Source organism: Aspergillus puulaauensis, chromosome 2, assembly GCF_016861865.1.
Source record: "Aspergillus puulaauensis MK2 DNA, chromosome 2, nearly complete sequence".
NCBI classification, from domain to species: domain Eukaryota; kingdom Fungi; phylum Ascomycota; class Eurotiomycetes; order Eurotiales; family Aspergillaceae; genus Aspergillus; species Aspergillus puulaauensis.
In genome coordinates this window covers 280,949-308,885 of record NC_054858.1, presented here as the reverse complement: position 1 = coordinate 308,885, position 27,937 = coordinate 280,949, and the positions used below count along the sequence as shown (strand labels likewise).

Genomic DNA, 27,937 nt, shown 5'->3' with positions numbered 1-27,937 from the left:
GCCTTATCTCGCTCGCAGCCAGTTATTGATTGGCTTCGTTTTACGTTCGGTCTTTCGACCTGCCCGAGCTCAGCTTTTCTCTTTCATCTTCGCTTTCCCGCTGTCAGACTTGCATGAAAGCTGAATTGACTGGACAGGATTGATCCGGAACGAAGCACATATACGCCAGCGGGATTTCAACCAATCCCCCCCCTGTACGCTGACGTGTTACTGCTGTGCCTGAAAACAGCAGGAATTCACAATGCCGGTCGTTGCCAGTCGATCCTGTTCGCATGCGATGTCGGCTGACCCGAAAATGAATGTTCGTTATACGCGGGGGTTGAATCCTTCAGCCTTGCATATACAGAGACAGAATGATGTGTCCGATGTTTGCTGTATGCAAGCCCGTCACTCCCTGTTGGCCATCTATTGGCTGTCCGTAAGCCATTTATGCCTGCTGTCTTGCAGGTGTGAACGGCCATTTCCGAGGAGGGGGCTGTACGTAGCCCCTTTTGTCTTCAGTCCGGTTGTCAATGTTGCGACTGTTTTACTGCAGTGCAATCTGCCATGATGCCCGAAGGTATATATTCCTTCTCCTCCAAATGCTTTCTTAGGGCAGACCAATTTTTACATTTCCCTGGACACCAAAAGGAGCTGCAAAGTCAATACCTAAAACCATGCGTTTCCTTACCTCCCTTCTGGGGGCTTTGGCCCTGTTATCCCGTATATCCTTTGCCCAGGACGATTCGAGCTCTACCTCGAGCCCTACCTCTACCCCAAGCTCCAGCGCCAGTTCGACTTCCACCCCCACTGCTACTTCGAGCGAAGTCCCGTCCTCTACTGCGTCTCTCCCTGATGCTGCATCCTCTCATGGAGCAGGGCGCTGGGGAGCGGTAATCAGCAGACAGCTCTCCGCCAACGCTCGTGGAGGAAGAACCGCCTTCGTCCCAGCCGACGATTCGTTCCCAGCACGTCTTGCCCGACAGACAGAAGACGAGATACAGCAGTATCTTTACCAAGTCTCCGATCAGCTCTTCACTGCTGCCGACCTTCGCAATTCCACTGGAAGCGTCATTGAGAGTCTGAACGCCAACGCCAACCTGGGTGGTCGTGGACAAGCTGTTATTTCCCCTGGACAGCGCGGGGACTCTTATGACGAGAGTTCGTCCATTGGTCTTTTCAGTGGCCTGGGGAATAATGTCACTATTGTGGAAGAGGATATCCCCTTTGACGGTGGGATTATACATATCATCAGCGGGTATGTAGTTCCTTTTCCGGATAAACAGGTCGTTGGTCTTGCTGATATGTGACAGTCCTTTCACTCCACCGAGCCCCTTGTCTGATACCCTACGCTCGTCACCCCAGGCAAGCAACTTCTCGTCGTACATTTCGTCGCATGTAGCTTCGCTGGGCTCCACATCCTCTATTACCGTCTTCGTACCGACCAACGATGCTCTCTCCTCGTCTCTGGGATCGAACGTCACGGTCTCTGAGTCCGAAGCTACGGCCCTGGCTGACTCACATGTTATCAGTGGATCGGTGGCCTACTCTCCCCGTCTCGTTGACGGTGCGAGCTTCCAGTCTACCAACGGACGGGATATCGCGGTGACCGTTGATGAGAGCGGGGCCATCGTCCTGAACAATGGTATCAGGATAGTGCAATCAGACATCATAATTGAGAACGGTGTGGTTCATTTGATTGACAAGGTACGTCGTTGAGCCTAGAAGGAATATCGGCATGAATCTCTAATTGTCCTGCTTGATAAAAGCCGCTTTACACACCTGGGGATGGCACTATATTCACCGGAGGTGCAGACTCCGTTTCCCGGCCGTCTCGAATGATGATGATGATTGGTGTTGTTGCTGCTGTTGTGGGAGGTACAGCATATTTCTAGGCACCCCCGCTGACGTGATATGGATGGGAGACGATGTGAATGGTTTACCTGGTAATGCGGTGGAGAGTCTCGGGTTATTTAGTGTAAATAATCGCATAATAGTCAGATGTGACTGGAGAACGTAATGTATGGTGCATCTCTTGGAAATCCACTTCCACCATTTGCTGGCTAGTATTTTCCGTCCTTGTCAAGCCTGAATCCTTGGAGCCAGATCGAATGGAGCGGAATCAGCACGTTTGCAGAGACATGGCTAGAAGAACAGTTGCGGCCTCTTGCATACCGTCAGCCCTGGGCTGGGTCCCCACTTGCCCGACACTGGCCTTGAAATGATACTCGCTAAACTTCCACCACGCGCGGGTCGGGCACGCAACTCTGGTTATGGATTTCAACAGATTGCACAGCACTACCGATACGGCCTTCTCTCCCTTCTGGGTAATTCGGTGATGTGCAGCCTGGGGACCAATGGCCGCGCGATTTCTGACAGTTGCTCTGGAATCAGGGCAAATACCCCAGAGTGGCTGCCCAGGGAGGACCTCTGGTGGATGTACTTGGCATAACTTGGTCTGGATACATGGCCGTTTGCGCACAAGGCTTGTGTGAGCACCTTCGCATTGTCCTCCATATGTATTGTATATATGGGGTGTCTCTCGTTGAGTGTTGGTGTCATTTTGGCGCAGGTACCGGGTTAGCCAGTCTTGTGAGGGCATTGGAAGGTTATATAGATATGCCGGCTGTACTGTAAAACAAGGACTCGTCTTGGTAAGAAAATATCTGGGCTGGAACTGGAACCACGGTCGAATTTGTCCTTAACGTACCTCTCGGGCTCAGATGACCGCTGCATCTTGAATATCCACCTAGGGACCGGAATCCTGTCTTGGGTCCCGCTTGCATTCAATGGCGGCATGAATACTCTGGTTGCCTTATTCATGCAGCTGGCCGTCTGATATCGCCGTATACCCACGCAGCTGGTTTCCAACGGGGCCTAGGTTGACTTGGAGGTGGAATTGGCTCTTCCGATTAAGGATCAAGTTCAACGTAACACATTCTGAGAAAGGTACGCCTAGTCTAAGACTCAGTTAGAAGATGACTCAACAGCATACATGCAAAAAAGTGAAGCGGTGCCGTCGCGTCTTCCATGAAGCTATAGAGTCGCGACTGACGTATGATTAGCTGGAGATGCATTAGGATCATATCGCGGTCAGCGAGGAACTTGGGGGGCATTAAATTATCATTTAGAAGGCGCTTGTCCATCTGAGGATCCACGAGGGTGCTCATTAGTGATTCAAACTTTATTCAAGAGCCATTTTCAGCAGAAGACATGATGCCGCGTTAACAACGCAGTGTGTGCAAAGTGTTACTGTGGATGAGTGACAACATACAATGAATTAGGTAAGCCCAGCCTGCGCGGATCAAGGCTGTTATTCACCTGGCAGGTTTTCGACGTTATTATGATGGTTAATTATTCGGGGTCTATATTGTAAGGGTGGTGTTGGCTACAGCACAGGCGACGACAGTGTTCAATGGGCCGATTGCATAATTATATTGATATGCTACTGAGGAGGAGGGTTGAGGTCCAACCCTTTGACCTTTAGTTCAAATGAATCGTTGCGCGAGTAACTCCCTGCCAGATCAAGATCCAATCGGCCGCGAAGGCAGTCCTCAAAGTCGACCTCGACGATTTGCAGACTGCTGTCCGGGTCACTGTTATCGTTCACATTCCAAATAGGTCCAGCAAGAACGTCGCCCAGCGGCCCAATAATACACGAGCCACCGCCGCTAGCCCAAGCTTCCGGATCTATGGCATATTAATGGAATGTCCATGACTAAAAGTGGCGGACGTACCTGAGTCTATTTTCTCACCCTCTGGGACCTGTGTAACCCAGCCGGGCAGTTCTTTATACCGGCCGCTCTGGCAAGCAGAAAGAACCACAGCTCTTCCCTCCGCAGCAACCGTGCGCATAAGTGGAAGCCAGGTCTCGCGACAGTCGACAGTCGGCGCGAGGTAGAGATTGACGTTCTGCGAGTACAGGCTTTGACGGAGCATGGGCATGTAGTTCTCCCAGCAGATGGCCGCCGCGAGAGTCAATTGGATGCCATTGATTTCGGTCGTAACAGCCTTGAGCGTCGAGGGAGACCCCTGAGCCCAAACAAGGCGTTCCGAGCCGGTCTATTCGTCGTTAGCCTACCAGGCGTGGACAAAGAAAATGGATGATTACGCCACTGACCGGCATCACCTTCCTCCTTTTGCCCAGGATTCCCCGCTGGGGATCGACATATAGTGCAGAACAATACAAACTGCCCCCCGCACGCTCAATGACTCCGACAACAATCAGAATGCCGGTTTCGTTCGCGAGCTTCTCGAGTTTCTCCCTTGTCCCGTCGCCACGGTACGCCTTCCCTTTCGCGACGGGAAGTTTCTTTTCGACCCAGTCGTCGCCCGCGCCCGTCGGGGTATCCCCTAGATCGACTGCGCCATTGAAATACTGCAAATACTGGTCGCGGCCGTGGGCTTCGCGAAAGCCAAAGCGGGTGCCGAAGGTGGCGGTGCGGGGATATCCGCCAAGATAGCCCTCAGGGAAAAGCAGGATGTGCACTCCGCGGGAGGCTGCAGTGCGGGCAGTGCGTTCCAGGGCATCGACTGTCTCCTGCAGAGACTGCTGGGTGTGGGACTGCGAGACGGCGACCTTGAGTTTCGACATTTTGGACGAGAAGGATGTTGGAGGTTGGAAGTGAGGAAATGTGTAAATGTTGGAGAAGAGGAATTCCCGATCGGGACAAGCGGGTGCAACTCCGCAGTTGCCGCAGCATCCGCTCTCTCTCTCTCTCTCTCTCTCTTTTTCTTTGCATCTCTCAACAGATGCTGTTCTTTGTTTGCAGATCCCTGGCTCCATGGAACAAAGAGTGCCGACACCAAAGCCTTGCGCTAGAGCGTGGGTCCCCGCCCACCCAGATGGTTCAATGGCTCACCCCTTGGGATCTCGTATAAGTGAGCCATGCTTATCCGGCGTCAATTTCCTTATACTTCATACTGACTGAGGTTAAAGTGTTGTTGCGGTGGCGGTGATCCTGCCTGAAAGAGACCCATATTGCGCGCCAATGAAACGCCCCCAACATCAGCCCAACATTTAATCCCGGCCATAAAGTCGCAGGCGCATTTGCGCTACCTGATGACAACTCTCGTCTTCAACATCGCCTGCTGTAACGACAAAATGGCCTTCAAGGTGTTGATCGTCGGCGGTAGTGTCACCGGATTGACTCTGGCCGCCATTCTCGAACGCTACGGGATCGACTACACCCTCATCGAAAAGCACGCCGATGCCGCTCCGGAAATGGGCGCGAGCATCGCTCTGCTTGCGCATGGGTCGCGCGTTCTCGATCAGCTTGGCTGCTTTGACGAATTGCTCCCGTTTGGCGCTGCGGTCGAGGAATTCACCATGTACGACCCAGATGGGAAGCACCTGGGAACCCACGAGAGACTGGGTGCAAATTTAGAGGCCATGTATGCGATCCAATAAATAGTTGAACACTGGCATTCTGACTACGCAGGCTTGGCTATCCAATATTCTTTGTTGAACGGCGACGCGTCCTGCAATCTTTATGGGGCGCCATCAAGGACAAATCCAAAATCCATCTGTCAACCAAGGTCGCCAAGATCGAGCTTGTTGCAGGAGGCGCCCACGTTGAGACGCAAGACGGTCGCGTATTTACCGGCGACATCCTTGTTGGGGGCGATGGAATCAAGAGCAGGACTCGCCACGAGATGTGGCGCTTGACAGAGGCTGATAACCACAGCACCGTCGCTGACCGAAAGGGTGCGTGCGTGCGTATCGTTAGTCCCATGCACGGGCAAACTAACAAAATATAGCTATTCGTAACAATTGTAGTTGCATATTCGGCATCTCATACGGTCTGTCGCAGGTTAAAGCAACTCAGACGTGGAAGCACGTTCGCAAGGACCGCCACTACTTGTGCACTGGCGCCCCCAATGGTCTCGCGTTCTGGTTTCTGTTCTTCAAGACGCGGAAAAATGCAGAGTCGTGGGAGCATCTTCGCTACACCGAGCAAGAAAAGAAAGACTATGCAGCGGAATTCGCCAGCGATCAGGTTCGATCGGACTTGACCTTCGGGGAGATGTATAGAGCTTCGAAGTCCACGGTCCTAGTACCGGTGGAGGAGTTCGTTCTGAGACGCTACTACTATAAGCGCATTGTATTGCTAGGGGACTCGGCTCACAAGGTAGGCATTCCTCATCTCCCTTCGCGTCTAGTCTAACTAGTTACCTAGATGCACCCTGTCACCGGACAAGGAGAAAATTCCGCCATCGAGGACTCGGCATTTTTGGCGAACCGGCTAAAGGACCTCCTCCAAACGACACAGAAGCCGACAGAGTCTGAGATTGAGTCCATATTCCGCCACTTACAAGAGGAGCGACGCCCTCGGACTCAGATTCTGACCGACGGGGCTCGCGGGCTAGCGCACATGGAATCGTTCGGAACCCCGCTACTAAAGCTCATTATGCTGTATCTGTTTCCCAGAGTACCTGGCGAGAATATACTAGCGTCTATTGGAGAATCCATGACACAGGGTGAACCGTTGAAGTATCTCCCGCTTCCCGCCAGGTCTAAGCGGCTGCTTCCATACGACGAGGAGGTTCAGGCCACGCCCAGATATCGCTCCACCGCAGCATCGTATGCTTGGATTTGCCTGTTCATATTCACAGGGTCTCTGCGATTTATGCTTCCCGCTATCCTTCCAAATGAGGTAACATCACTTACTCCAGAGGGTCCAGCCAGCCCTCCTTTCCTGCATACCTGGAACCGCTACATAGAAGAAACCTACTTCGCTATCCCCGCGTTCTGGACCATCGAATCCTATCGCTCAGCATTTAGCCTAGGCCCCATTCTCACCCCCATCCCATGGATTGTTCTCGCCCGATACTGCGGCTGGGAAGTTGTGCTACCGTTCTACTTCGCTTTTTGGGTTTTTGGTTCCTCGTTCCGAGGATTCTACCACCCCTGGCCTCGCGCCATCCGCCCTGCTGCCGCACGGGCCCTTCCAATAGCCGTCTGCTTTGCTGTCGCAAAACGCGAGGCGTTCACCAGGTTCCATATCCTTACCAGTCTGAACAATCCAACAATCCTGCACCTGCTAATCCCGATTGTGACCGCACTGGTCGAATGGTGCATCGTGCGTGTGCACGGGCGACGTTGGGGACCCGTCTACCAATTCAGAGATTACGATATAAAGTATCTCGACCAGTTCTTCTCATGCAGCGTGGTCCCCGCGTTTGGACATGTGATCATGCTGTTCTTCGATATCATTCCTGATCTGCGCCAGGGCTATGGACCGCTCTTATTCCGGGTACCGGAGATCCTTAACTTTGGGATATTCACGCTTCTTATTGCCGCCTGGCTACTCTTTACAGCGTGGGATTTGCGAAGAGTCAGGGTCGTGAACCTTAATTTGGTCACGGTATCGTTCTACATCGTTCTGGGGGTTACCTTCCTTGGTCCTGGTGCAACACTCATGGGTGCTTGGTGGTGGAGGGAGAAACTCTGGGAAAAGTCGCGACAGAGGCTCTCGGAGGAGCGGTATGCCAAGGTAGAGAGGGAACAGGTTCCTCCCATTATCAAAACCTGAAACTGGTGTATCGGATACTTTATCATTGTGGCTCAGCAGGCTTACATGCTCAGTGGTGGCCTGCGTGAAAGTTAATCGAGCCCTGTCTACCAACAGGTGAGTAAGGTGCCTGTGGCATGACAGGGCAAGCATATATCGGGCGTGTTTTCCGAGAGGCTCTGCAAAGCTTGTTTGTATTCGGCGATATATAAGTGTGCTATTGGCTACCACTAATACAAGATCATGCATATTTTACTCCGACCAACCTTCTACTTCGAGTCATAATAGGGTTTTTTTTTGCCCCCCCGAGTCCCTCTCTCTCTTTTTCTCTTCTCTCTTCTCTTCCCTCCTCTGCATCACTTTCCCATCCACTACCTACAGCCCTCAGGTTTCCTACTTTCACAAGGTATCATACAACTACCTGTTTACAACAACGGATTCCTTGGCTATCCACGCTCTTCAACCAACTTTATCTTGCCCTGTCCCTCGGAGAATAGAGAGACAAAATGCCCTTCATTACAACCCTCGAAAACTACGCTCCCTCCCCTGCCTTCTCCTCCTCTGGCTACTCCTCCACCTCCGTCGCCCTCCCCTTCATCAACAGCCGCACCCAAAACCGCGACCCTGGCCGTACCTACAGCGCCCGCTACAGAACCTACGACAACAGATACATCAACGGGATCAACAACCTCTGTTCTCCATCATTCACAAGACCCCAGCCCTTGCATGTCTTCGGTCCACCTCTTTCGCCTGGTGCTAGCCAGCAGTATAGGCTGGAGCACGGAGACGAGGACGAAGAATGGCGGGAAACTGTTCTGATTGACGAGATTACTTACGATGACGACGATGATGATGATGATGAGAATCCACCCTCGGAGCCTACCGAATACACTGATAGTTTCATCTTTGTCGACAACGACCTCCACGACCCCAGACATCCCTGGTACGACCGCGTCTACCGCATCTCCCGCCCCGCCAGCCCCGCTGCCTCTTCCCAGTATGAAGAGCCAATAGAAGGTTATGGCAATAGTGAAGGTGATGGCCACAACGACAACGACACCGAACCCGACATTTACTACGACGCCGAAACCGGCCTTGACTACGACCACGGCGATGACGATGACGAGGACATGCCAACTGTCGAGCACATTGAGGATGTTTCAACCGTCCCATATTACCAATTGAATTAGTTTGTTAACGTTAACGTTGCTGCTGCTGCTGCTGTACTGCTCGCGATGCTCTCTATGCTATCAATTTGTACCATGAGTTTCATAAGATGTTTTTCTTACTGTTGTACTTTGCTTTTGATGCTGCTCCTGTACTAGATGTTAAACTGTATCTCTCATTATATGTTGTATTGCATTCTGATTTAACGAACACTCGGATTGCTATTCGGTATAAATCCCTGCTAAGATTGATTGTCCTTTCTTAGTGTAGTAGTAAGTCCCGAACACCACAGAAAGATTGCGAGCCGTCTACACCAGCCCAAACCTGACCCCTTTCAACCATGGTACAAGACAGCAGAAATATTCAAATCCTGTAAAATTAGGTGTACCATTATTAACATTATGAAGATGCCCGACTGAGCTATGGCTTGAATTTTCATACTACTCACCGTATGGAAGAAGGGCTCTGGGAGATGGGTAGATAGCTAATACTGAATGCTTGCTATATTTATCTCGGTTTCGATTCCAGAATATACCGTGTCAGTCTTCGATCTCTCATAACATATCATATGAATACATGGGCGGTCGAGCAGTCGAAGCTGGCTTTACCTTAGTATTCACGATGAAACCTTTCATTATGAATACTTGCCCTCGCCTTTAGATTCAGTCGTCCCAACATTAGCTGCATTTGGTAGTAGTGAATGCTAACAGGAAGATTAAATTCAAGTTCTCCAATCATAGGCCTGTTAGAGAATTGCATTCACACTGGTATTGCTCCTGCTGGTCAAGCTACTCTTTATTCACCAGGACACTCACTGTGAGGGTACTGTTAGGGCACTTACTACCATGTCCGCAGCCCTCCTTCCTGCTTGTTATTAGCTATGGTGTAGCGCATAATTCACCTCTTGCACCCTGCCCTCATTGATGGCCGCTTCACCTACTCCCACTTCACTACAATAACATTATGCTGAACGGTTTGAAAAGATATAAGAATGCCCCAAAAACGTCCTCTGGATTGTCATCTCCAACTTCAGATCATTGCCTGTTCTACCCAGAAACATCTTTACCTTACCCAACTCTCAAACCCTAAAACACCAAACTCAACCACCAAGATGCGCATGTCCATCATCGCCGCCGTGCTTGCCTCTCTGGCTCCCGCAGTGTCCGCTGTACGTACCCCCCAGTCTCTATCCAACTACGTATCGATACGTACTAACCAAGCCCAATAGCAACACTCCGTCAACTGCTGGGGCAAGGCCTCGCACGCGCCGTTTGACAAGCTCATCGCAGCCGTACAGACTCTGGATCGGGCAATCTACATGGCGCCTACGCCCCTGGGCCCCTCTGTTCGCGCCGACAAGAACGATTGCCATGAACTCTGGTGCGTGAAGGATGTTAGCATCCGTTTCTGCAACGAGGTAAGTGGAGTGTGGCATTTATGATTCAAATGGTTATACTTGAGGTGCATCCGCTGACTTGGCTACTTAGAACACGGAGCAGGCCCGTTCTATGCCCCTTCAGAATATCGTGAATAGCCTGAATGCTATCATGCACGACTGTGCTACTACCTACAAGGGCGAGAAGGTTGCTGGCGGTGTTGTGGACCACCCGGACAAATGGTCGGTTGTTGTCCAGATGGATGATCAGTGCAAGCCAGCCTCGTATTAATTGGGCGTAGGCCTGCGACTATCGGTTCATCTGGTCTTCTTATCGCGCCTATTTCTGTCCTGCCTTCAACAGGCTGGGCTGCCTCTTCCGTTGGTCATTCGAGGAACATTGATTGGACTGGGACATCATTGGGTTGCTTAACAAGTTTAGCTATACTTTATGCCTTTCAACAGTCATAAAAAACGCAAACTATTTAACCATTTGCTATCTACTGTACCAGTACAATACTATCACCGTAGATCGGGCCTGGATACTTCCTTTGCAGCTTCCGTAGTGTTTATAATGTCGTCCGCGATTTTCTCTGCAAGCATGTCTGAGCAGTTAGTAGTTGTCTTGACATTCAAGGTGGACTCACAGCAAGTAGACTGGGGGTGCCCTGGTAGCAGAAAGGGGAGTGCACTGGCATCAACTACCCGTAGTCGATTGACCCCAAAGACGCGAGCTCTGCTATCCACCACAGCCATGGTGTCGTCCCTAGTGCCCATTTTGCATGTTCGGGATGGATGCCACAGTGTCATGACATTATTGCGTATCCATTCCAAGATCTGCCTGTCCGTCTGAACACTCTCGCCCGGCTCGTATTCTTTGCCGATAATAATTGGCTTCATCTCCTCGCTGGCGAACGCTTGACGGATCCTTTTGAACAATGCCACAGCCAGCTGCTGATCCGACTCGGTCTCCAGCCAATTCGGGTTGATAATGGGTGGGTCAGAAGTGTCAGCCGATGCCAGCGTTACAGTACCTTGAGAGGTTGTGGCGTGTAGTACTCCGAGAATAGACGCGTATTGGTAGCCATCGTTCGGCTGGTCTTTGAACATGCTGGAAATATTCCCAAGGAAGCCTGCTCCTGACATTAACTTATAACATCAGCATATCCTCTAAATAGCCCAAGCATCACGTACCTCGACCTCTGGCCAGTCCTTCGGAAACCACGAGAGATTCCGCCGTGTGTCTTCGGAGAAACCTGACCGCAGTTCTTCGGGGATCCTTTCAAAGGCTAGAAAATCAGCAACCGGGTTAGAGAAGACACCTTCGTGCAGAACAGCCCAACGAAAATACTGTTCTACCAGATAGAGTGGATTGTTCGCAGGTCGTGTCAGTGTTTCGATTCCCACGCGGTAACTGGGCCCGAAGAATGGATGGTCCTGCATATTCTGGCCAACCCCTGGAAGGTCAGCCAGTACTGTTATGTTGTGCTGTTGCAAGTGCTCCCTAGGGCCTATTCCCGACACCATCAACAACTGCGGAGATTGAAAAACGCCTGCTGATACGATCACTTCTTTCGAGGCCATCAGAGTTCGCGATGGACTTACTTGGACCCCAATGGCGTTTTTATTGCTGTCGAACAGTATCCGCTTTGCCAGAGTCTTCTTATACACTTTGAGGTTCTTCGGGGCCGACCTCGCGATGAACGAAGACTCTGATGTACTCCGGGTCTGGTCGTTTGGACGGATCGTGGACGTGCAGTACTGGTATCCGTTGAGTTGGCCGCTGTTGAAGTCTGCAGCCTCTGTCATTCCAATACCTTCCATGCCCCGAGCTACCCAGGTTGACCACGGCATTGCGTAATTGGAGTAGGATACCTGCAGTGGGCCGCCGTCAGAGGTAAATGCACTAGCATTGTACAGTACAGTCGCATTTGGGAACCTCTTGGCTGTATTCGGGGGCGTGAAGTTGGCGCTGCGCTGGTAGTACGGGAGGATGTTATTGAAGGTATAGCTGGTGTCGTTCACGGCCTCTGCCCACTTGTCCATCGTCTGTCGAGTCGGCCTTTCTAAGTTACTCGTTATGTTCCAGTGGCAAGTGGGGAAGCCTACCGTAGGTATATCATGAAGTTAAGAGCAGAGCTATTAAGCAATTGTCAGCCTGTGCCCAGCCCTTAGATGGATCACTAACGATCCACCCAGACACTTTCCCCTAGAGAAATGGACCCGCCGGCCATTTGCACCTCGCTGTGGCGTGGTGATGAATTCCCAGTCTACGGGAATATTCTTCACACCAGGGTCTGACCCAACAGGCAGGACATCTGCGGCTGGTGTTTTGGCCAGTGGATACTCAACCTCATAGTAACCTCCAGCCTCGATAAGAGCGACTGTATGGTGCTGGGCTAGGCGTGCGGCGAGTGGGAGTCCTGATGTCCCGCCGCCAACGACGATGTAGTCGAATGTTTGACACAGTGCGTTCGAGGCCAGGAGGAGGATGGCGTAGCATAACATTGTGAGTTGAAGGTATCGAGTTGGAATGAATACTCCTTCTTCAATGTAAAATTCTCGATGACGATTTTAATTGTCAAACTCGACTGACTAAATAGGAAGCCACGACCTGCCCTATCCTGCCTGATTAGGAAGGTGCCCGTGTTGCATTATAGCCGAGTGCTAACTCCGATATACTCCAGTAAGTCCGATGGCTATACCACTGAACATCAAGGCCAAATAGATAGAGAAATACTATTGAATACAATCATCTGAATACAAGAATATGAATATCAGGCTAAAGACGAACACCCGCCCTCAACTCCTCAAACCATCTATGCGCCAACACATCCCTCGTCGTAAACCTTTTCCGGGGGTCAAACTCCAACAGCCCTCGCAGCAAATCTATCGTGATATCCAGGTCTTCACCCGAAACCCGCCCTCCCAAAGATTGCGTTATTAACCCCTCCAACGTATGCGCCGTCCGCCGCCCCTCGCTATCAGAATCCCGATCCCGTTTCCGGTTGTAGTGGTTTATCCGCTCGCCGTTTGGCCCGAAGAACTCGCGCCAACTAGGCCAGTGTGTATCTCTGAGGTTTGTGTCCGCTGGGACCCCGAGGATGTTGTACATGTCAATGAAGTGCATGTCGTCTGTGATCTCGGAGACCGGGTAGTCGGTTAGATCGAAGAGGCCGATGCCCGTGAGGAACTCGAAGATTAGGCACCCGAAGCTCCACATGTCTTGTTTTGAGGAGACGAGGCCTTGGAAGAGGGTTTCGGGGCCGCGCAGGTGGAGGGGTGGGGAGGGGGTTTTGGGGGGGTTTGATGTTAGGAAGGCTATCAACTCCCGTCAGTTGTGTGTATTTTTATAAATAGAGATTGAGGGGACGTACATCCGCCGAGGTCGGATATCTTGATTGTAAACGACTGGGAGATGTCAATGTATTTCATCAACGAATCAGCGGCGACGAGGTATTCTGGCCCTGTAATGCCACCACCAAGATTCGTATCGAAGACCCGAGTCACTGGGATCTCCTTGTCCTGGGACATCTCAGATAGAGGCAGATGGGCCAAGTCATCCAGTGTGAAAAGGAGATTGCGCGGCTGCACATCTCCATGCACGACATCATTGGCCAACATAAAGTCCAGGCCAAGCAAAGTCTGCCATAGTATAGACTTGGCTGTCCAGAGCGGAAACGGGGCATCTGGGAAAAGAGCATCCTTCACTTCATGGACGCTTGCTCCCATTGGTTCGTAGACCAATGCCTGGTGAGTGCCATTGGGGCCGGTGACTCGGAAATGGTCCAACAGGGGCAGGTAATGGTTGCAGCCGGGGTGTGAGATGAGGCCCGGCTTCGCTAGTCTGTCGTATATACCAGTTTCAGCGGATGGTTCGGACTCGGCATGTCCAATCTTTAGTGCGACGTAGCGGTCGAGTCTGGCTGGTTAGTCTCGCGTTGTCGTGCGTGATTTTATACATACTTGCTATCTCTGGCCAACCAGACCGTTGAGAATGAGCCGTATCCCAGCTTGCGGATGACCATGTACCGGGCACCTTGGAACGTGTCCATCAGATGGACCGGGTGGAATTTCTGCTTGGAATAGTAGTCCAGGGGTTCGATGATTCTATCAGGAACAAATGGGACGGTCACAGTTGACGACGTCACACTAATCGAGCGAGTGTGACTCGCCGACGAGGAATTAGTGTAAGAGCACGAAATCGAATCTCTATCATCCATGGCTGCAGTATTTTGAGGACCGTGAGGTATCTGCAACAGGGAACAACCCAGTGCAGCCAGCCCACCAGGAAACGGCCACCTTAAGGAGGGATGCAGCAGAGGGACGTGTCAGAGGGGCGTGGCATGGGCCGTGACATGGCGGGGCATTTAATAAGCACTGGTTCGTCAATCGCGCTTGCAGACAAAATTGATGCATATTGGCTGATGCAGGAGGCACGCTGTCTTGGTCTCATTGGCGGGCTCAGGCCCATTACATAAAGGCATTTATTTAATTATCCAGTGGGGGGATCAAGCAGTCATGCCAGTCAGGCATCGGATCGGCCCGATCTCCACTAACAATTTGACAATGGACAGTGAACATGCACTATGCAGCTGTCTTTCCCATTCCCGCCCTCGCCGCCACAAACGCCTGGAAAAACTCCTCCATCTCCCCTGCCCCATCCAGGTGCTGCTGCCCCCCAATCACAAAATGCGGCACCCCCTGCACCCTGTTTCCCCTTGCTTCAGTCTCTGTCTCTTCAACCCCTCCCCCACCAGCCAGGAAGGCTCGCACATCCGACTCGTCCAGCCCACTGCTCTCCACTGCCGCCTGGACCACGATCTCGACGTCACTTACGTCCTCCTCCCTCTCAAACTGGTACTTGAATAGTGTCTCCGCGACTGCGCACTGCATCTCGCCCCCGCCCCGCTCCAGGGCTAGATGCAGAACACGATGCGCCAGCCTCGAGGACCCAATATACCCGCCGAATCGGAACGCGATCCCAACGGACTTTCCGACTCGGATCAGGCGCGTCTGTGCGGCGCTGATCTGGGCTGGTGTCATGCGTCGTGCCATGCGGTCTGTTGCGCATTGGTAAGTATACCTAAGTATGGTATGTATAGTGTAGACATACCGTTGATGAGCACGCTCTCCTCCGGTTCAACTTGGTCGATAAAGTACGGCTTCCACACGATTTGAAACTCGTCTTTCGAGCCCCCGGGATACGTCTTCTTGTACAGCGCTATTGTTCGCTGGAGGCTGCGGTAGCCAATGAAGCACTGTCCTTATTAATATCTCTGTGCCGCGAGACCAGGGAGGCATACCCAGGGACAAATCGCATCGGAGATAATTTCAATTGGAATCACGGCCATGGTTCGTCAATATTGAAGGTAGATAACTTTTGGTATTTTTCTGTCCTTCTGGTGGTTTATATGTGAGTGAATCTCGGTGCCTGCAGGCTGGCGGAATTCCGCCCGATCGGCAGAGGCATTCCAAGGTTGGTCTACAATTCGTAATTATTTTTATTACCGTATTCAAGGTAATATTCCTGTATCCTCTAAAATAATGGCAATTATCTCTATTATGGTTGGTCTGCAATGGATGTATATCCCGCACGGTCCAGGGCTGATCGACAGCCCTATATCAGTGCTTGATATCCATTATACATACAGAAAACAAAAAGCGAATCGGAAAACGTCATTAATAATCCGAGCTAATGCAGATCGCAGAAGTAACGTACTCTGCAGCTAGGACAGCTCCTACGCTGTCTGGATATCATGACATCAATCTATATACTATATACACTACTCATACCAACTTCGACCTACTTCTTCTCAGCCTGCCACTTGCGATACTCCTCCTCATTAAGCACCTGCCCTACAAAGCTGCCACCAACCTGCTTCCCCTGCCCCTGTCCATTCTCGCCAGCCCGACCATCCACCCACGACTGCACCTGCACCGAAATATCCTTCATAACAGCCTTCGTCTCCTCCTTCCCACCCGGCTCAGTAACCCGATACTTAATCTCCAGCCAGTGCGCAAGACAAGCCAGATTAAACGTCACAAACGCCAACGGCAGACCGCGCGAAATTTCCAGCACCCGCACAGGCACATATTCCGCCGAGAGCGGCAGACTCCCATTCTCGGCTCTGACGAGCTGCGCGCTGGGAGTCACACTCGTGCGTTTCTCCGGCCAGATCAGATTACGCCCGCGCACGAGATACTCTAGGTACAGCTTTATCTTCAGACCTGTGAGAACGAGCGGGCGGTCGGATTTGAGGTATATGGGGGCCTTTGCACCTTGGATGAGGACTTGCGGGAGGCGGCAGGTGATATTTGCGGGGCCGGCCGGGGTCTGGATTGTGCGGACGACTTGCTGCCAGGGGATCTGGGCTGAGTTGAGGGATTGAGGGAGGTCTGGACGGGGGAGGGATGCGACGGTGAAGGTTCTGGCGTCTTTGGGCATTGAGTCGAGGAAGCCTGCCTCGGGTCCCTTTTGCACCTTTGCTTCGATGATGTACTCTACTTTTCCCTCGGTCGAGCCCCAGGTTTCGTTGGCGGCCATGTCTACTAATGTCGCTGGCAGTGGGTGGGTGGTGTCCTTGCCTGGGAAAGGGTCGCGCGGCTTCCATTTGTTGAACATGTGCCAGTTTCCGCGGACTTGTTCGGTTGTCGCTGGGAGTTGGAGTCGAAAGGGGAATGTGTGTGTACCCGGGGGCAGGGTGGTGGGGGTCTGGATGAGGACGACGAAGCGCTTGAAGAAGAAGCCCTGCCCGCACCAATTGTACCGGAAGTTGCTGAGTACGTATTGGCGGTAGATGCGCGAGAATGCGCGGCCGTAGATGGAGACGGTGAATTCAGAGACGGAGAGTGGCTTCGTGAGGTTGAGGGTTGCTGTCGCGGTGATGTCCTGGCCCGGGATCGGGGTGTCAGGGTTATCGATTGTGACGTGCACCTCGTTCGAGGGCGCCATTGTGGTGCGGGAGGGGGCAGATCTGTCGCATCATGGATTTGCGAAACTGGCGATTTGGCGCATTTAAAGGCTGTGATCTTCGTTCACGATCAGCCTCATGGCGCCCCCTGGTGGAAAGAAGCCAAGAGGGAATACGAGCTGCCAAGCAGGCGAACTGCGCGCGAAAGCATTCATGCAGTATGGATTGTCGAGAAAAAGAACATCATTACCAGAATAGGAATGCCAAGGGCCGTGTCCTGAAATAAATCCTGGCAAGCAGGGCCCTTATCTTCTCTGTTCTAGGGCTATTCGGCCCGAACAACTGGAGTCGACAGTATACCGGCCATCAATCCCAGGTTTACTGCATATAAGGGTCATGCCATTCAATCACGCATTAAACCAATTTGCCTTCTAGGGGAGGATGTATGGGCCATGGACGGGGCCAAACTCGTGGATAATTTGTGGTTCGTAGTATTCCTTGTATAGCATGTTATAGTTTGTTTGTGATTGCCCATACGCAACTCCACTGTTCTAGTAGTCTAATACTACTCCTCCTAAGAAATAGTCTAAGGAGCTCTACTATCAGCCGAAACAAGTTCAACCAGCGGCCCAACAACAGCATCATCATATCCCAACGACAGCAACGACGAAACAATCTTCAACGGCTGCCCCTTCCCCTCCTCAATCGCATTCCACAGCCGATCCTTCATCCCAAATTCAATCTGGTACCCCCGAATCAACTCCTCAAGAGCAGCGGTATGATCCTGCACCGCAAGCTGCGGATTCTGCCAAAGATTAACCACAATATCCACGCCCGACTTTATCTGCGGGATATCCACTGAAAGACACGGTACCGAATTCCCGAACTTCGAGATGGAGATATCGCCCTTCTCTCCGTTTTCGGCGCCGGAAATCGCGAGGTTAAAATCCGCTGGGATCGAGTCTAGCCCTAGGAAGCGGACGATGCAGCGCCGCTGCACGCTGCCCGAGATCACCAGCTCGCCTTTTTGCTGCTGGAACTTGATCAGGACCTTGCTTTGCTCTAGGTTGCGCTGCGGGGTGGACCCTCCGTTGAAGGAATTGTCCTCTGCCGTTTCAATCAAGGTCGTTTCGCCATCTTCCCCGACGACGACTATAATCTCGAGCACATCAGGGTTCAGACATCCGTTCCGTGGAATATCTTCACCGTCCAAGGCGAGTATTGCCCCCTCGGGTGCGAGAACAGGATACTGCGAGATAGACCGGTAGAAGGTAACCCCCCTCCCACCATCGTAAACCGTCCCGGAGAATAAATCCACGAACCGGCCTTGCGGGGGAAGCCACGCCCTAACGGAAGCAAGACCGGTGCGTCTATCGCGCGGCTGGACGATCGGTGCAACAAGCAGGTCACGACCGAGGAAATATTGGTTCGGGACTTCGTAGGCTTCGTTCCTTTTCGGATACGACCAGTACATCGGCTGGATTAGGGGTTCGTCGGTGTTGGACCCGAGGATACTCTGCGTGTATAGATATGGCACCAAGCGGTGTCTAAACTGTAGAAAGCGGGCCATTGCCCTTGCGCACTCGTCGCCATACAGCCAAGGTTCCTTCGACATCCACCGTGAAGATGTTGAATGCAGTCTCATGACCGGTGAGAAAACGCCTAGCTGCGTCCACCGCGCGAGCAACTCGTCGTCGCGAATCCCGCGGATATGCCCGCCGATATCGTGGCTCCACCATCCGTATCCGATATTCGATGCCGTGGCTGTGAATTCGGGCTGGAAGGCGAGAGACGACCAGGTTACGACTGTGTCGCCGGAGAAGCCGATAGGGTATCGATGGCTCCCTGGGCCGCCGTACCGCGAGAATATCAGAGGGGAGCGTCCGTCGCGTGAGCTGTCCAGATACTGGAAGTGATTGAGGAGCCAGAGCGGGTCGAAGTTTGGGATCTTGGAGTATGGACCCTGTTGCCAGTCGATCCACCAGAAGTCGCAGGCTTGGTTCTCGAGTCTGCGATGGAGGATGTGGAAATAGGCTTGCATGAATCTTGGACTGGCTGGGTCGAAGAGAATGGGGTTCTTGTTGGTGGTGTCGTGGTTTAGGAACCGTGCCATCTCCTCGTATGCGTCTTCGTGGGCGTGGATTCCACCGTGGGGGTGGTCGTTTAGTGTTATCTGGAGATATCGCTCGTGCAGTTCCTCTCTGAATTTGACTGGGTCAGGGAACAGGTTCTTATCCCAGGTATACCCTGTCCAGCCGGCATGAGGGACGCGCTCGTCAGAGACATAATGCCAGTCCATGTCCAGAACAGCAACAGAGAGTGGAATATCGTGGGCTCGGAACTTGTCCATCAGCGCCACGTACTCGTCCTGGTGGTATGCGTAGTACCGGCTCCACCAGTTCCCCAGGACATAGCGCGGGATAGCAGGCTGTTTCCCCGAAACAGCATACAACGCTTTAATGGCGTCTTTATAGTCGCGGCCGTAGCAGAAGAGGTAACAGTCGAACCGATCTCCAGGGCGTCTGGGAGCCACAAAGCCAGAGTCGTCGAACAGCATACTCTTTGAGTCGTCAATCACTGCATACCCTGCTTTCGAGAGAACGCCCTGCCCCATATCACAGCGTCCATCGACGCCGTCTAATGTTCTGGCCGTGCCCCCGAGATTGAACTCCGTGGGTGTCCCGAACCGCCATGGCGATCCGTACTTGATGCTCTTGCCGTTGAAGTGGAAGACGAGGCTCTGAGGGCTGAACTTTTCTTTGGTGTAGCTGACGAGGAAATGATCGGTTATTATTTGCAGTTCGTCGCCATCGACGACTCGGAATTTGGGGGTTGGGAATTCGCGGTTTATGGCGAATGTCGATGCTCTGTCCTCGAACTGGCCATCTTCTGCCCATTCAAACCGGATTAGGCGTTCGTTGAAAAGGGTGAAGCGATAGTTGCGTCCCTGGACGGTAGCTTCGGGGCTGGCCTTTGGGTGAGTCTCGAATACGTGTTCGCTCATTTTCAGGTGGTGAGATATGAAGTCACAGCGAGATGGAACCCCGCACAGATTAGCACACATTACAGATTACGCCAGCGCATCACGACAGACTTTCTTATTGGTTAGATGTTTAAAGTCATATTTATAAACTGGACAGAGGTGATTAAAATCATTTGCTAAAAACTATACTACGGCTGCTTCAAATGCGCATCAAAATTCAGGACTGCCCTGCCCAATGCCAGCGCCCCCTCTGCGCAGTCCTGCTCGTTGCTCCATTCCTTCGCACTGTGGCTGATCCCACCCCTGCTTCGCACAAAGATCATTCCTGTTGGGCACTTCAGGCTGGTCATAGTGGAGTCATGCCCCGTCCCAGTACGAGACCCAATGCCCTTGTCACCGCAGGCCTGGCGAACACTGTCAATAGCCTCGGGCCAGAAATCGCCCGGTGGAAGGTGAATCAGTCGGTTTAGACTATAGTCCAGCCCATGCATCGCAGCAACGCCTTGAATCGACCGCGCGATATCAGCGCTCATGTTCTCCAGCCCCTCTGCCTCCTTGTGCATGAGACAGAACACCAGCTTCGTCTTCGACTGGATATTGGCGGTCCCGCGAGGCCCGCTCTCAATACTGACTACAGTGGTGTATCCATTCCTCGCGTACGCCAGTGTCTCTAGCTGGATAATCAGCTTCGCAGCACCAGTTAAGGCGTCGCGCCGCCCATGCATGGGATACGTATTCGCGTGCCCGTCCTCGCCCGTGAACACGACTTCATGATAGCTTATCCCGTTCCACCCCTCAACCCAACCAACAGGCTTCCCAGCTTTCTCTAGGTCCGTCGCCTGCTCGACGTGCACTTCGAAGTGCGCGGAGAGCGGGAACTCCTCAAACGTATTCGGGCCATTGCCGACGTACCCGATTCGGGCGAGCTCGCCGCCCATCGTGACGCCCACGTTATCGTTCGAGAGGGACGCGTGCGCTTCATTGACACTCGACTGTCCTGCATACACGCTCGACGATCCAAGGGGAGGGAAGAACCGCGCGCCCTCCTCGTTCGTCCAGTTTATCAGCACCAGCGGCGCGTGCGTCTTGATTCCCTGCTCCCGGAAACTGCGGATCACCTCCATACCGGAAAGAACCTATCTCCTATCAGTTTGGTCTTTAACATTACACCAGTTAGGGTTGCGTACCCCCAGCGCTCCATCAAACCTACCCCCCGTAGCGACGGTGTCGAGATGGCTCCCCATCGCAATAGGCGGTATCGTATCATCCTCGCCAGCGAACTTGGCGAATTGCGTCCCTGTTGCGTTGACGCTGTACTCGGCTCCGAGCTGCAGGACTTGTTTCCGGAACCAGTCGCGGGCGAGCTTGTCGTTCTCGTCGGCGCACAGCCGGGTTACGCCGCCGGGGGAGGGCGCGCTGTATTTGGCGACGTAGTTTATGCAGAACCTGGCATCGTAAGTTATGAACTTGTAATGGACGACAAAGTGAAAGAGACATACCATAGCCGCTCACCGTGGACGGTCAGGTCCTGGGCTGCCGGTACAGATGCATACCAGCGCACTGGAGCTGGTTTGAATTTGAGAGGCAGCGAGAGTCGTCGCTGAGCTGCGCGGCCAAACATGGTGTAGTTATTCAGTTGGGAGTGAAGATGACAGTGAAGTTATCCCCATGGTCTTCCAGGTTGTTGGAGAAAGAAAGAAAGAGGGGAAGCTGGAGAGAGCGGGGGAGGGCGTATGCACGAGATTAATTGCGGACAATCACGGAACTGTCAATGTCGCTTTGTGTCAGGCGATCTGTTTTCTTACTATCCTGTATAACCCCGCATTCTAACATGTCAGATCAAATTGTCTATTTACATCTCCGCACTCCACCAACAGACCGCACCATCGACGTCTCGAAATACCCCGGGATAACCTCGTAACTGCGCACAGCTCTAGTTCCATGCTTCTCATACAATCCCCGCCCCGCCGGAGAAGACGAAATGAACGTAATAAGCTGTTCCTGATCCGCACGGTCCAGGCCCCATTTCAACAGCCTCCCGCCGAGTCCCTGGCGCCCGAACTTCGGGTCCACCCCCAGAATACTCAGGTCTGTCATGTCAGCTTCACCATAGGGAAGAAAGTAGGAGAACGCACAATAATGCGGCTGGTCCCCAATTGCCATCCTCCGCTCCTGGTCTACACCAGTGAAGAATGACTCGCACAGCGCACTGTCGCTACTAGGCGGCCACTCGATCTTCTCTCCCTCGTGCGGGTCCTTCTCGCCCTCGTAGTACTTCCACAGCGCGAACCCCGCAATCACCGGATCCTGCCCCTCCTGTCCGGGCTCGCTGGCCACCACCTTGATGAAATCCGACCCCTTGCTTGACTGCGCCTCTTCAGCGGCGTGTTTGAAAAAGGCGTTCTCGAAGGCGCGCACGTCCTCGGTGTCGGGGGACATGCGCTGGCTGAGTGCGTTTGTGAATGAGGTGAAGAACACGTCGGTTATTGCCGGGGCGTCCGAGGGGAGGACGGGCGTCAGTGTGAACTCCATTGTATTTGAAGAAATTCCTTGTTTACAGTGTACTCTGTAGGTGAGATCAGACCATGGTCGCAGAAAAGAAAGGGAACTGCTGCCTGCCTGTTGACATACGTCATTGGATGCCACGGGCAAATATTGTTCCACTGTATAAGCATAAATAATGCAGCATACCAAGTACATGTCTAGCATAGCCACTAAACTTGGGGATTACTGTCCGCAGACCGAGATCAAGAAGGTAACAACTTTGATATGTTAGGCATCATCGAGAAGACCGCGATACCGGTGGCGGCCTGGGGCTGTGGACACAAGATAAAGACTTCGGTCATTGATGAAGCTAAACCAATAAAGCTGGAGATTGACTAATACTCTAAGTTTATACAGTAAACAAAAGTAACATAATACAATCTGTCTCGACATGCCGACGGGCGGTTTAACCACCAATAACATCCCGGTCTGCTGCAAACGGCACAAAACCTCGATCCCTGGCGCGAGACTACCGTCCATGGCCGAGGGGATTTTCCCTTGCAAGTGCGGCGGAGGTAGAGGTGGTAGAGCCGGTAGGCGAGGTGGTTGTTGGGAGAAGGGGGTTGGGGTCTTTCGATCCCCATTGCATGCCTTGGAGCCATTGGAGCCATGTCTTTGGCTTTGGCTTTTTAGAACCCGATATGTCTTTGCCTTGACTTGCAAGGTGGTCAGCCTCATGCACTAAGACACCAATGAGTTAGCCCGGCTGTTATAGAAAAAGGCACTTGATGTATAGGTAGTATTCTTATAATCTGCGTCTTTGCGGAGATTAAGGTATTTCCGCGTTTGGGCCTGGTTGCCCTTCCATTTCACGCCTCCCTCATCGATTTCAATTATTGCGTTTCTGCTGTCCTCGCGTTAGATGGATGAAGTAATAAACTTCGGCGATAAACGTACCTGGCGTCGAGATAAGTTGATAGAGGCTTGCAGGGGGCATAAACCAACCCGCAAATTAACAAACTGACAACCGTTACCACAACTGTTGAGTTGTGATCGAGTCCGGCGTGAACGCCGGTTGTCACTGCGGGACTAGACATTTGATCGCCTTGTGTTCGTATTTTCTGTTTAGATTCAATCGTAATTCGAAAATGAGATTCAATTAGAAAATGATCGAAATTGAACACGGGGAGGGACCTTCTTCTACTATAAAGCAGGGAGGGACCTTCCTCTAACATGGAACATGGTCGTACCTTCCTAACCACTTCAGAATGGATATGGATATGGATTGTACTTGCCAATAAGGCGTATAATAGTTAACTGCAATACTGATAGGTTAACTAAGCCCTGTTCAGAAGGTGCCTTTCCTTCCAAGTCCTACTACGTAACTCGGCGCCATAATACTCTATTATATCAGTATACCACTAGATCAGGGTTTCACCCTTAAGGGGCAATTTCATTCTTTTCTAATAGCCCCCAAACATAAGCATCCATCATCCTGCGGCTGAAAACATCCGAGTCCGCAGGGTCAACATTAAAATATAACTCTTCCCGGTAACCTTCAAGATCAATAGGTAAAAGCAAGCCTTTGTCTTTCTGGCAGCAGTTACAGGCAGGCGTATAATGGCCCTTGCAGTCCTTTTTCTGGTAAGCTTTCTTCTTACAACAGCCACATTCTCGCGCACAGCATCCACCGGATTCTTTGCAGCGCGACACCAGCCAATCTGACATGTGCCAATCCTTGCACCGTTGCTGGGACTTCATCGCGCGATAGAGAGGTGACTTCTTAATCCGTTCTCTTGCTGACTTAAATGCCTTGATTGCCTTCCGGCGCTCTTCCCTATTTTCATTGAAATTGGCACACAGGAACTCATAGTCTTCGGGTGGCCGGCCGCGGCAAGGCCCCTCTGACGCTGGCACAATATCGTCCATCATGTACCGGAGAGACTTCCCGCGTTGTCTTGAAATCCATATGAACTCATCGTATATGAAGTAGGACCGAAGACTCTCCCACTCGCTGTTGGAGAGCCCGAAGCGTTCGTGTTGGATCTGGCGGAATCTCTGTGCTGCCTCACGTTTCCCTGCTTGCTCAAGTGCGTTTTCAAGAAGCTGACAGATTGGTCTGGATATATTGCGGATCTTTAGCTTGAGAGGCATCTTTAATAAGATGGCTTAGGATACTTGTGAGTCAGGGTGGTGGGAGATGCAGAGAGAGTTAGGTACCTGGAAATAGATTTTTATACAAGGTTTTAAGCAGAATATACATTGTGGCTCACCACTACGTAATTTAGTATGGCATGATACCTCATGACCAACACCACGTAACCGGTCTATAAGTTTAAGCGATGCAAACTTTAGCATTGGCTGCGGTCGATGATTACTGGACCCTGGAAATAGGCGGATGCGGTGGTAATGGTTCCGTTGTATTCATCTTGCTGGGGATGCCCGTCAAAGTATATTTTCATGACCTAGTCAAAGGGGGGATGTAGCTCTAGTATAAATAACAGCCCATGAGTACCATTGTCATTGTCATTGTCTTTCTCATTTGTAGGAGAAACCGCTGCTCGGACGCACTCGGTGGATTCGTTCAGAATCCATGAAAGAGCCGTGATTTCCTCTCCAGCGCGATAATCGCTCTGGAACTGGTGCCGAAGGAAGGCTCCATTTCGGCCATTAGCATCAAACGTCCAGGTATTAGGGCTATAATAAGTTTCTGAACAGAACGTAACATTGCGAGAGTGCGCATTATGTCCACTCCCGATACGGACACACAGTCAGGAGTGGTGCCGGCCGAGTAAACACCTCGTACTTCGGCGTACCATGGCCGCACAGCAGTGAGTGAAGGTGGATCGTCAATATTGCTAAAGGGATCGGATAGCAGGATGACACCACAGAATGGGCAGTATACATTGCTCATCATGCAAATTGCCTAGGGTGTCTATGTCGATTTGAACGAGAATTGGTCAGAGGCCGAAAGCTCAGGCTCAATGAAGATCGACGCCGGCGGCAGTTGCCTCCCATCAAAACAAAGCAACCTTGAGGAAACATGGATTGGCACCGTGCAGGTCGCAGAGTGCTAACTAGCTATGCCAACCAGAGTATTAGTCAGTTTAGCCCTCTCCAAGGGTTGAATGCAAGCGCCCCCTCCGACACACCTACATAGTGGAAAGACACCATCGAGGCTCAATTGGGAGATCTCTTTCAAAACCTGAACAACACTGAGAGAATATACGGAGCTCTCCCGGCGGGATCGAACAGGTGGAGCGTATGATGCTGTCGTTTTGGTGTTGGTAATGCAATTGATGGGTGTTTATTTTGTCTAAGCTAACCATACTAAATAATATAATAGATGACTGCTATCTCCTATAGCAAACTGTCACGCTGACCTCATACAGCCATCTCTGTCTGGATCCCCTTCTCCCGCCCACATCATACTGAGAATAAATCATCTCTCATTCTAACTCCGTGTTCGTGTCGTATCGTTTACTGTATGTTACAATAACTCATCCACTCATGCTTCGTGCAGCTTGGTTCAACGCCGAGGTGGCGCGTCGCAGGCAATTCGTAGCAATAAACCATCTAAGGCAGGCGAGACTTGCCCGCCTTCCTGCTGGCCTCGAGGGCACCGGTGAGGCCGTACTGAGAGGGAACCCCGTTGATGCGGTGCGTCGAGTTCAGGTTCTTGACAACAACCATCTGGTAGCAGGTGGCAGAGCCCTGGCGGGAGGCGATGACGGACCAGGCGAGGAAGAGTTCCCAGATCTATCAAAATTAGCTTGGTTACACCATAAAAGACGACGACCGCTTACCCTGTACCATCTTGGGCCGTACTTGGCCTTGATGGCTTCGACATTGCCAACCCAGTTGCGGTACCATCTCCACAGAGTTCCGGAGTAGTGGACACCGACGGTATCAATTCTGGCCAATGTCAGCGTTCATTCATTTTACAATAACAGGTACTCACCCCTTGATTTCGAATCCGGCTGCTTCCAAGCACTTGACGTAATACCAGAGAGGGGTAGAGGCGTCGGCGCCACGGAAGATGTACTTGTTCAAGTACAGACCCCAGATGAAATCCTCGTATTGCCAGGCCTGTCTCAGACCAGAGAGCTGAACGTACATGGATCCATCGTCGTTAAGCATGTCGTAGCACTGACGGAAGAACCCAGTAAGCTTGCGAATACCAACGTGCTCACCCATCTCGAGCTGAGTGATCTTGTCGAACTTGGTGTTGGGGATATCACGGTAGTCCATGCAGAGAATACGGCTCTGGTCTTCAGAAACGCCAGCCTTCAGGAGACCGTCGCGAGCCCAGGCGGTCTGGTTCTCAGCGATGGTGACTCCGGTGACCTTGGCACCGTAGTTGACACTGGCAAACTTGGCAAGGGTTCCCCAGCCGCAGCCAATGTCAAGCATGGTCTCGCCTTCCTTGAGTCCGATCTTCTCACACACCACTGCCATCTTGTTATCCTGCATCTCCTCGAGAGTTTCCTCCTTCTCGACATCCGAGATGATGCCCGAGGTGTAGATCATGCGAGGGCCGAGGAACCAGGCGTAGTGGTCGTTGCCGCTGTCGTAGTTGGGGCGGATCTGCTCCTCATCCTGGGCCTTGGTGTGGAACAGCACATCAACAAAGAAGGTGCCGACGATGAACTTGAATAGCTGCCAGGTGAAAGCGAAGCTTGCCCAGTCGTGGCGGTACTCAAGAACTTCGAGGACATCGCCCTTGAAGTCAACCAGTCCGTCGAGGTACATCTCAGCGAAGGTCTGCAGGGGGACCTTGTTCCGTCCGTGCCATTTCGCCTTGTCCTCTTCACGCTTGAAGGTGATGTAGTGTTCGACAGGTCGGCCAGGGAGCTTAACTTTCTCGTTGGTGCGGGGGCTGTAGGTGGAAACGTAGGTCCAAAAGGCGACCAACAGGGGAAGGACAGAGAGGAGGGCGAAAAACACAAAGGTCTTCAATCCACCGCCGAACAGGTAGGTGAGGAAGGCAGGGACACCGGTGAGGACAGCACCTAGGACGAGGTTGGAGAAGCTCTCGTTTCCAGGGCCATCAGCAGCCAATGGCGGGTTGTTGATAGCTGCAGCCTGTGAAGAATTTAGCAATGTTGAAGCCAGATAGCAAAACAAAAAGCCAAGAGACGGACCTTGGTCGGGGCAATTCCGCAGTCCTGGCCGGTCTCGAATTGAGCGGGCTGAGCAGGCGGAGTCTCGATGAAGGATATGTCGCCCGCAAGCTCGGCACCCTTAGAATCGGTGCCCATTGTCAATTGATGCCGTTGCGGAGTGCAATTGGATGATGGGACAGGAAGCTCGAGGAAAGGGAGAGGGGAGTCGAGGGGAATTCGAGATCTGGACACTCGTTGACCGCTGATCGCCGTGCACGTGCCCGCCCTGCCCACTCCGCGGCCTCCGCGCCTCTGCTGCATCTTGCACCTTGCATCTCGGGCAGACTCGTGAGACTCGTGAGACTCATGTTGGGATCAGGATCGCCAGTGCATGTGAATTGGGTGCATCCAGTTTC

At 52.2% G+C, this 27,937-nt stretch overlaps 16 protein-coding genes across 16 annotated transcripts; 4 read left to right on the top strand and 12 right to left on the bottom strand.

Annotated features, from left to right (window-relative positions):
• Window positions 1-656: 656 nt before the first annotated feature.
• Window positions 657-1,874, top strand: APUU_20134A (fasciclin domain-containing protein; the record flags this gene model as incomplete). Its single annotated transcript, XM_041698742.1, has 3 exons — window positions 657-1,237; window positions 1,293-1,686; window positions 1,749-1,874. 3 exons carry the CDS (start codon window positions 657-659, stop codon window positions 1,872-1,874), a joined length of 1,101 nt encoding a protein of 366 aa, XP_041551896.1.
• A 920-nt stretch (window positions 1,875-2,794) lies between these two features.
• Window positions 2,795-3,149, bottom strand: APUU_20133S (uncharacterized protein; the record flags this gene model as incomplete). The annotated part of the gene is made up of 2 exons (XM_041698740.1): window positions 2,795-2,934; window positions 2,975-3,149. The coding sequence occupies 2 exons, from the start codon at window positions 3,147-3,149 to the stop codon at window positions 2,795-2,797; spliced, it is 315 nt and encodes a 104-aa protein (XP_041551895.1).
• Window positions 3,150-3,424: 275 nt separating this feature from the next.
• NIT1_1 (nitrilase) lies at window positions 3,425-4,573 on the bottom strand (the record flags this gene model as incomplete). The annotated part of the gene is made up of 3 exons (XM_041698739.1): window positions 3,425-3,669; window positions 3,717-4,041; window positions 4,100-4,573. 3 exons carry the CDS (start codon window positions 4,571-4,573, stop codon window positions 3,425-3,427), a joined length of 1,044 nt encoding a protein of 347 aa, XP_041551894.1.
• A 468-nt stretch (window positions 4,574-5,041) lies between these two features.
• On the top strand, window positions 5,042-7,514 carry APUU_20131A (FAD-dependent oxidoreductase; the record flags this gene model as incomplete). The annotated part of the gene is made up of 4 exons (XM_041698738.1): window positions 5,042-5,373; window positions 5,421-5,686; window positions 5,740-6,110; window positions 6,159-7,514. The coding sequence occupies 4 exons, from the start codon at window positions 5,042-5,044 to the stop codon at window positions 7,512-7,514; spliced, it is 2,325 nt and encodes a 774-aa protein (XP_041551893.1).
• Window positions 7,515-7,999: 485 nt separating this feature from the next.
• Window positions 8,000-8,683, top strand: APUU_20130A (uncharacterized protein; the record flags this gene model as incomplete). The annotated part of the gene is made up of 1 exon (XM_041698737.1): window positions 8,000-8,683. The coding sequence occupies one exon, from the start codon at window positions 8,000-8,002 to the stop codon at window positions 8,681-8,683; it is 684 nt and encodes a 227-aa protein (XP_041551892.1).
• Window positions 8,684-9,771: 1,088 nt separating this feature from the next.
• APUU_20129A (uncharacterized protein) lies at window positions 9,772-10,327 on the top strand (the record flags this gene model as incomplete). Its single annotated transcript, XM_041698736.1, has 3 exons — window positions 9,772-9,828; window positions 9,889-10,077; window positions 10,148-10,327. The coding sequence occupies 3 exons, from the start codon at window positions 9,772-9,774 to the stop codon at window positions 10,325-10,327; spliced, it is 426 nt and encodes a 141-aa protein (XP_041551891.1).
• A 230-nt stretch (window positions 10,328-10,557) lies between these two features.
• APUU_20128S (GMC family oxidoreductase) lies at window positions 10,558-12,543 on the bottom strand (the record flags this gene model as incomplete). Its single annotated transcript, XM_041698735.1, has 5 exons — window positions 10,558-10,640; window positions 10,683-11,184; window positions 11,230-12,097; window positions 12,145-12,174; window positions 12,224-12,543. The coding sequence occupies 5 exons, from the start codon at window positions 12,541-12,543 to the stop codon at window positions 10,558-10,560; spliced, it is 1,803 nt and encodes a 600-aa protein (XP_041551890.1).
• A 274-nt stretch (window positions 12,544-12,817) lies between these two features.
• On the bottom strand, window positions 12,818-14,258 carry APUU_20127S (uncharacterized protein; the record flags this gene model as incomplete). Its single annotated transcript, XM_041698734.1, has 3 exons — window positions 12,818-13,356; window positions 13,413-13,957; window positions 14,002-14,258. 3 exons carry the CDS (start codon window positions 14,256-14,258, stop codon window positions 12,818-12,820), a joined length of 1,341 nt encoding a protein of 446 aa, XP_041551889.1.
• A 364-nt stretch (window positions 14,259-14,622) lies between these two features.
• On the bottom strand, window positions 14,623-15,389 carry APUU_20126S (DsbA family oxidoreductase; the record flags this gene model as incomplete). The annotated part of the gene is made up of 3 exons (XM_041698733.1): window positions 14,623-15,098; window positions 15,152-15,296; window positions 15,342-15,389. The coding sequence occupies 3 exons, from the start codon at window positions 15,387-15,389 to the stop codon at window positions 14,623-14,625; spliced, it is 669 nt and encodes a 222-aa protein (XP_041551888.1).
• A 452-nt stretch (window positions 15,390-15,841) lies between these two features.
• Window positions 15,842-16,990, bottom strand: APUU_20125S (uncharacterized protein; the record flags this gene model as incomplete). Its single annotated transcript, XM_041698732.1, has 1 exon — window positions 15,842-16,990. One exon carries the CDS (start codon window positions 16,988-16,990, stop codon window positions 15,842-15,844), a length of 1,149 nt encoding a protein of 382 aa, XP_041551887.1.
• Window positions 16,991-17,535: 545 nt separating this feature from the next.
• Window positions 17,536-19,953, bottom strand: APUU_20124S (glycoside hydrolase family 31 protein; the record flags this gene model as incomplete). Its single annotated transcript, XM_041698731.1, has 1 exon — window positions 17,536-19,953. One exon carries the CDS (start codon window positions 19,951-19,953, stop codon window positions 17,536-17,538), a length of 2,418 nt encoding a protein of 805 aa, XP_041551886.1.
• Window positions 19,954-20,120: 167 nt separating this feature from the next.
• Window positions 20,121-21,553, bottom strand: APUU_20123S (M20 family metallo-hydrolase; the record flags this gene model as incomplete). Its single annotated transcript, XM_041698729.1, has 3 exons — window positions 20,121-21,068; window positions 21,120-21,378; window positions 21,432-21,553. The coding sequence occupies 3 exons, from the start codon at window positions 21,551-21,553 to the stop codon at window positions 20,121-20,123; spliced, it is 1,329 nt and encodes a 442-aa protein (XP_041551885.1).
• A 227-nt stretch (window positions 21,554-21,780) lies between these two features.
• Window positions 21,781-22,464, bottom strand: APUU_20122S (GNAT family N-acetyltransferase; the record flags this gene model as incomplete). The annotated part of the gene is made up of 1 exon (XM_041698728.1): window positions 21,781-22,464. One exon carries the CDS (start codon window positions 22,462-22,464, stop codon window positions 21,781-21,783), a length of 684 nt encoding a protein of 227 aa, XP_041551884.1.
• Window positions 22,465-22,945: 481 nt separating this feature from the next.
• APUU_20121S (uncharacterized protein) lies at window positions 22,946-23,513 on the bottom strand (the record flags this gene model as incomplete). The annotated part of the gene is made up of 3 exons (XM_041698727.1): window positions 22,946-23,157; window positions 23,202-23,323; window positions 23,374-23,513. The coding sequence occupies 3 exons, from the start codon at window positions 23,511-23,513 to the stop codon at window positions 22,946-22,948; spliced, it is 474 nt and encodes a 157-aa protein (XP_041551883.1).
• Window positions 23,514-23,856: 343 nt separating this feature from the next.
• APUU_20120S (uncharacterized protein) lies at window positions 23,857-24,570 on the bottom strand (the record flags this gene model as incomplete). The annotated part of the gene is made up of 1 exon (XM_041698726.1): window positions 23,857-24,570. One exon carries the CDS (start codon window positions 24,568-24,570, stop codon window positions 23,857-23,859), a length of 714 nt encoding a protein of 237 aa, XP_041551882.1.
• A 1,422-nt stretch (window positions 24,571-25,992) lies between these two features.
• On the bottom strand, window positions 25,993-27,677 carry MT1 (sphingolipid C9-methyltransferase 1; the record flags this gene model as incomplete). The annotated part of the gene is made up of 4 exons (XM_041698725.1): window positions 25,993-26,175; window positions 26,223-26,331; window positions 26,378-27,501; window positions 27,561-27,677. 4 exons carry the CDS (start codon window positions 27,675-27,677, stop codon window positions 25,993-25,995), a joined length of 1,533 nt encoding a protein of 510 aa, XP_041551881.1.
• Between the last annotated feature and the right edge of the window lie 260 nt (window positions 27,678-27,937).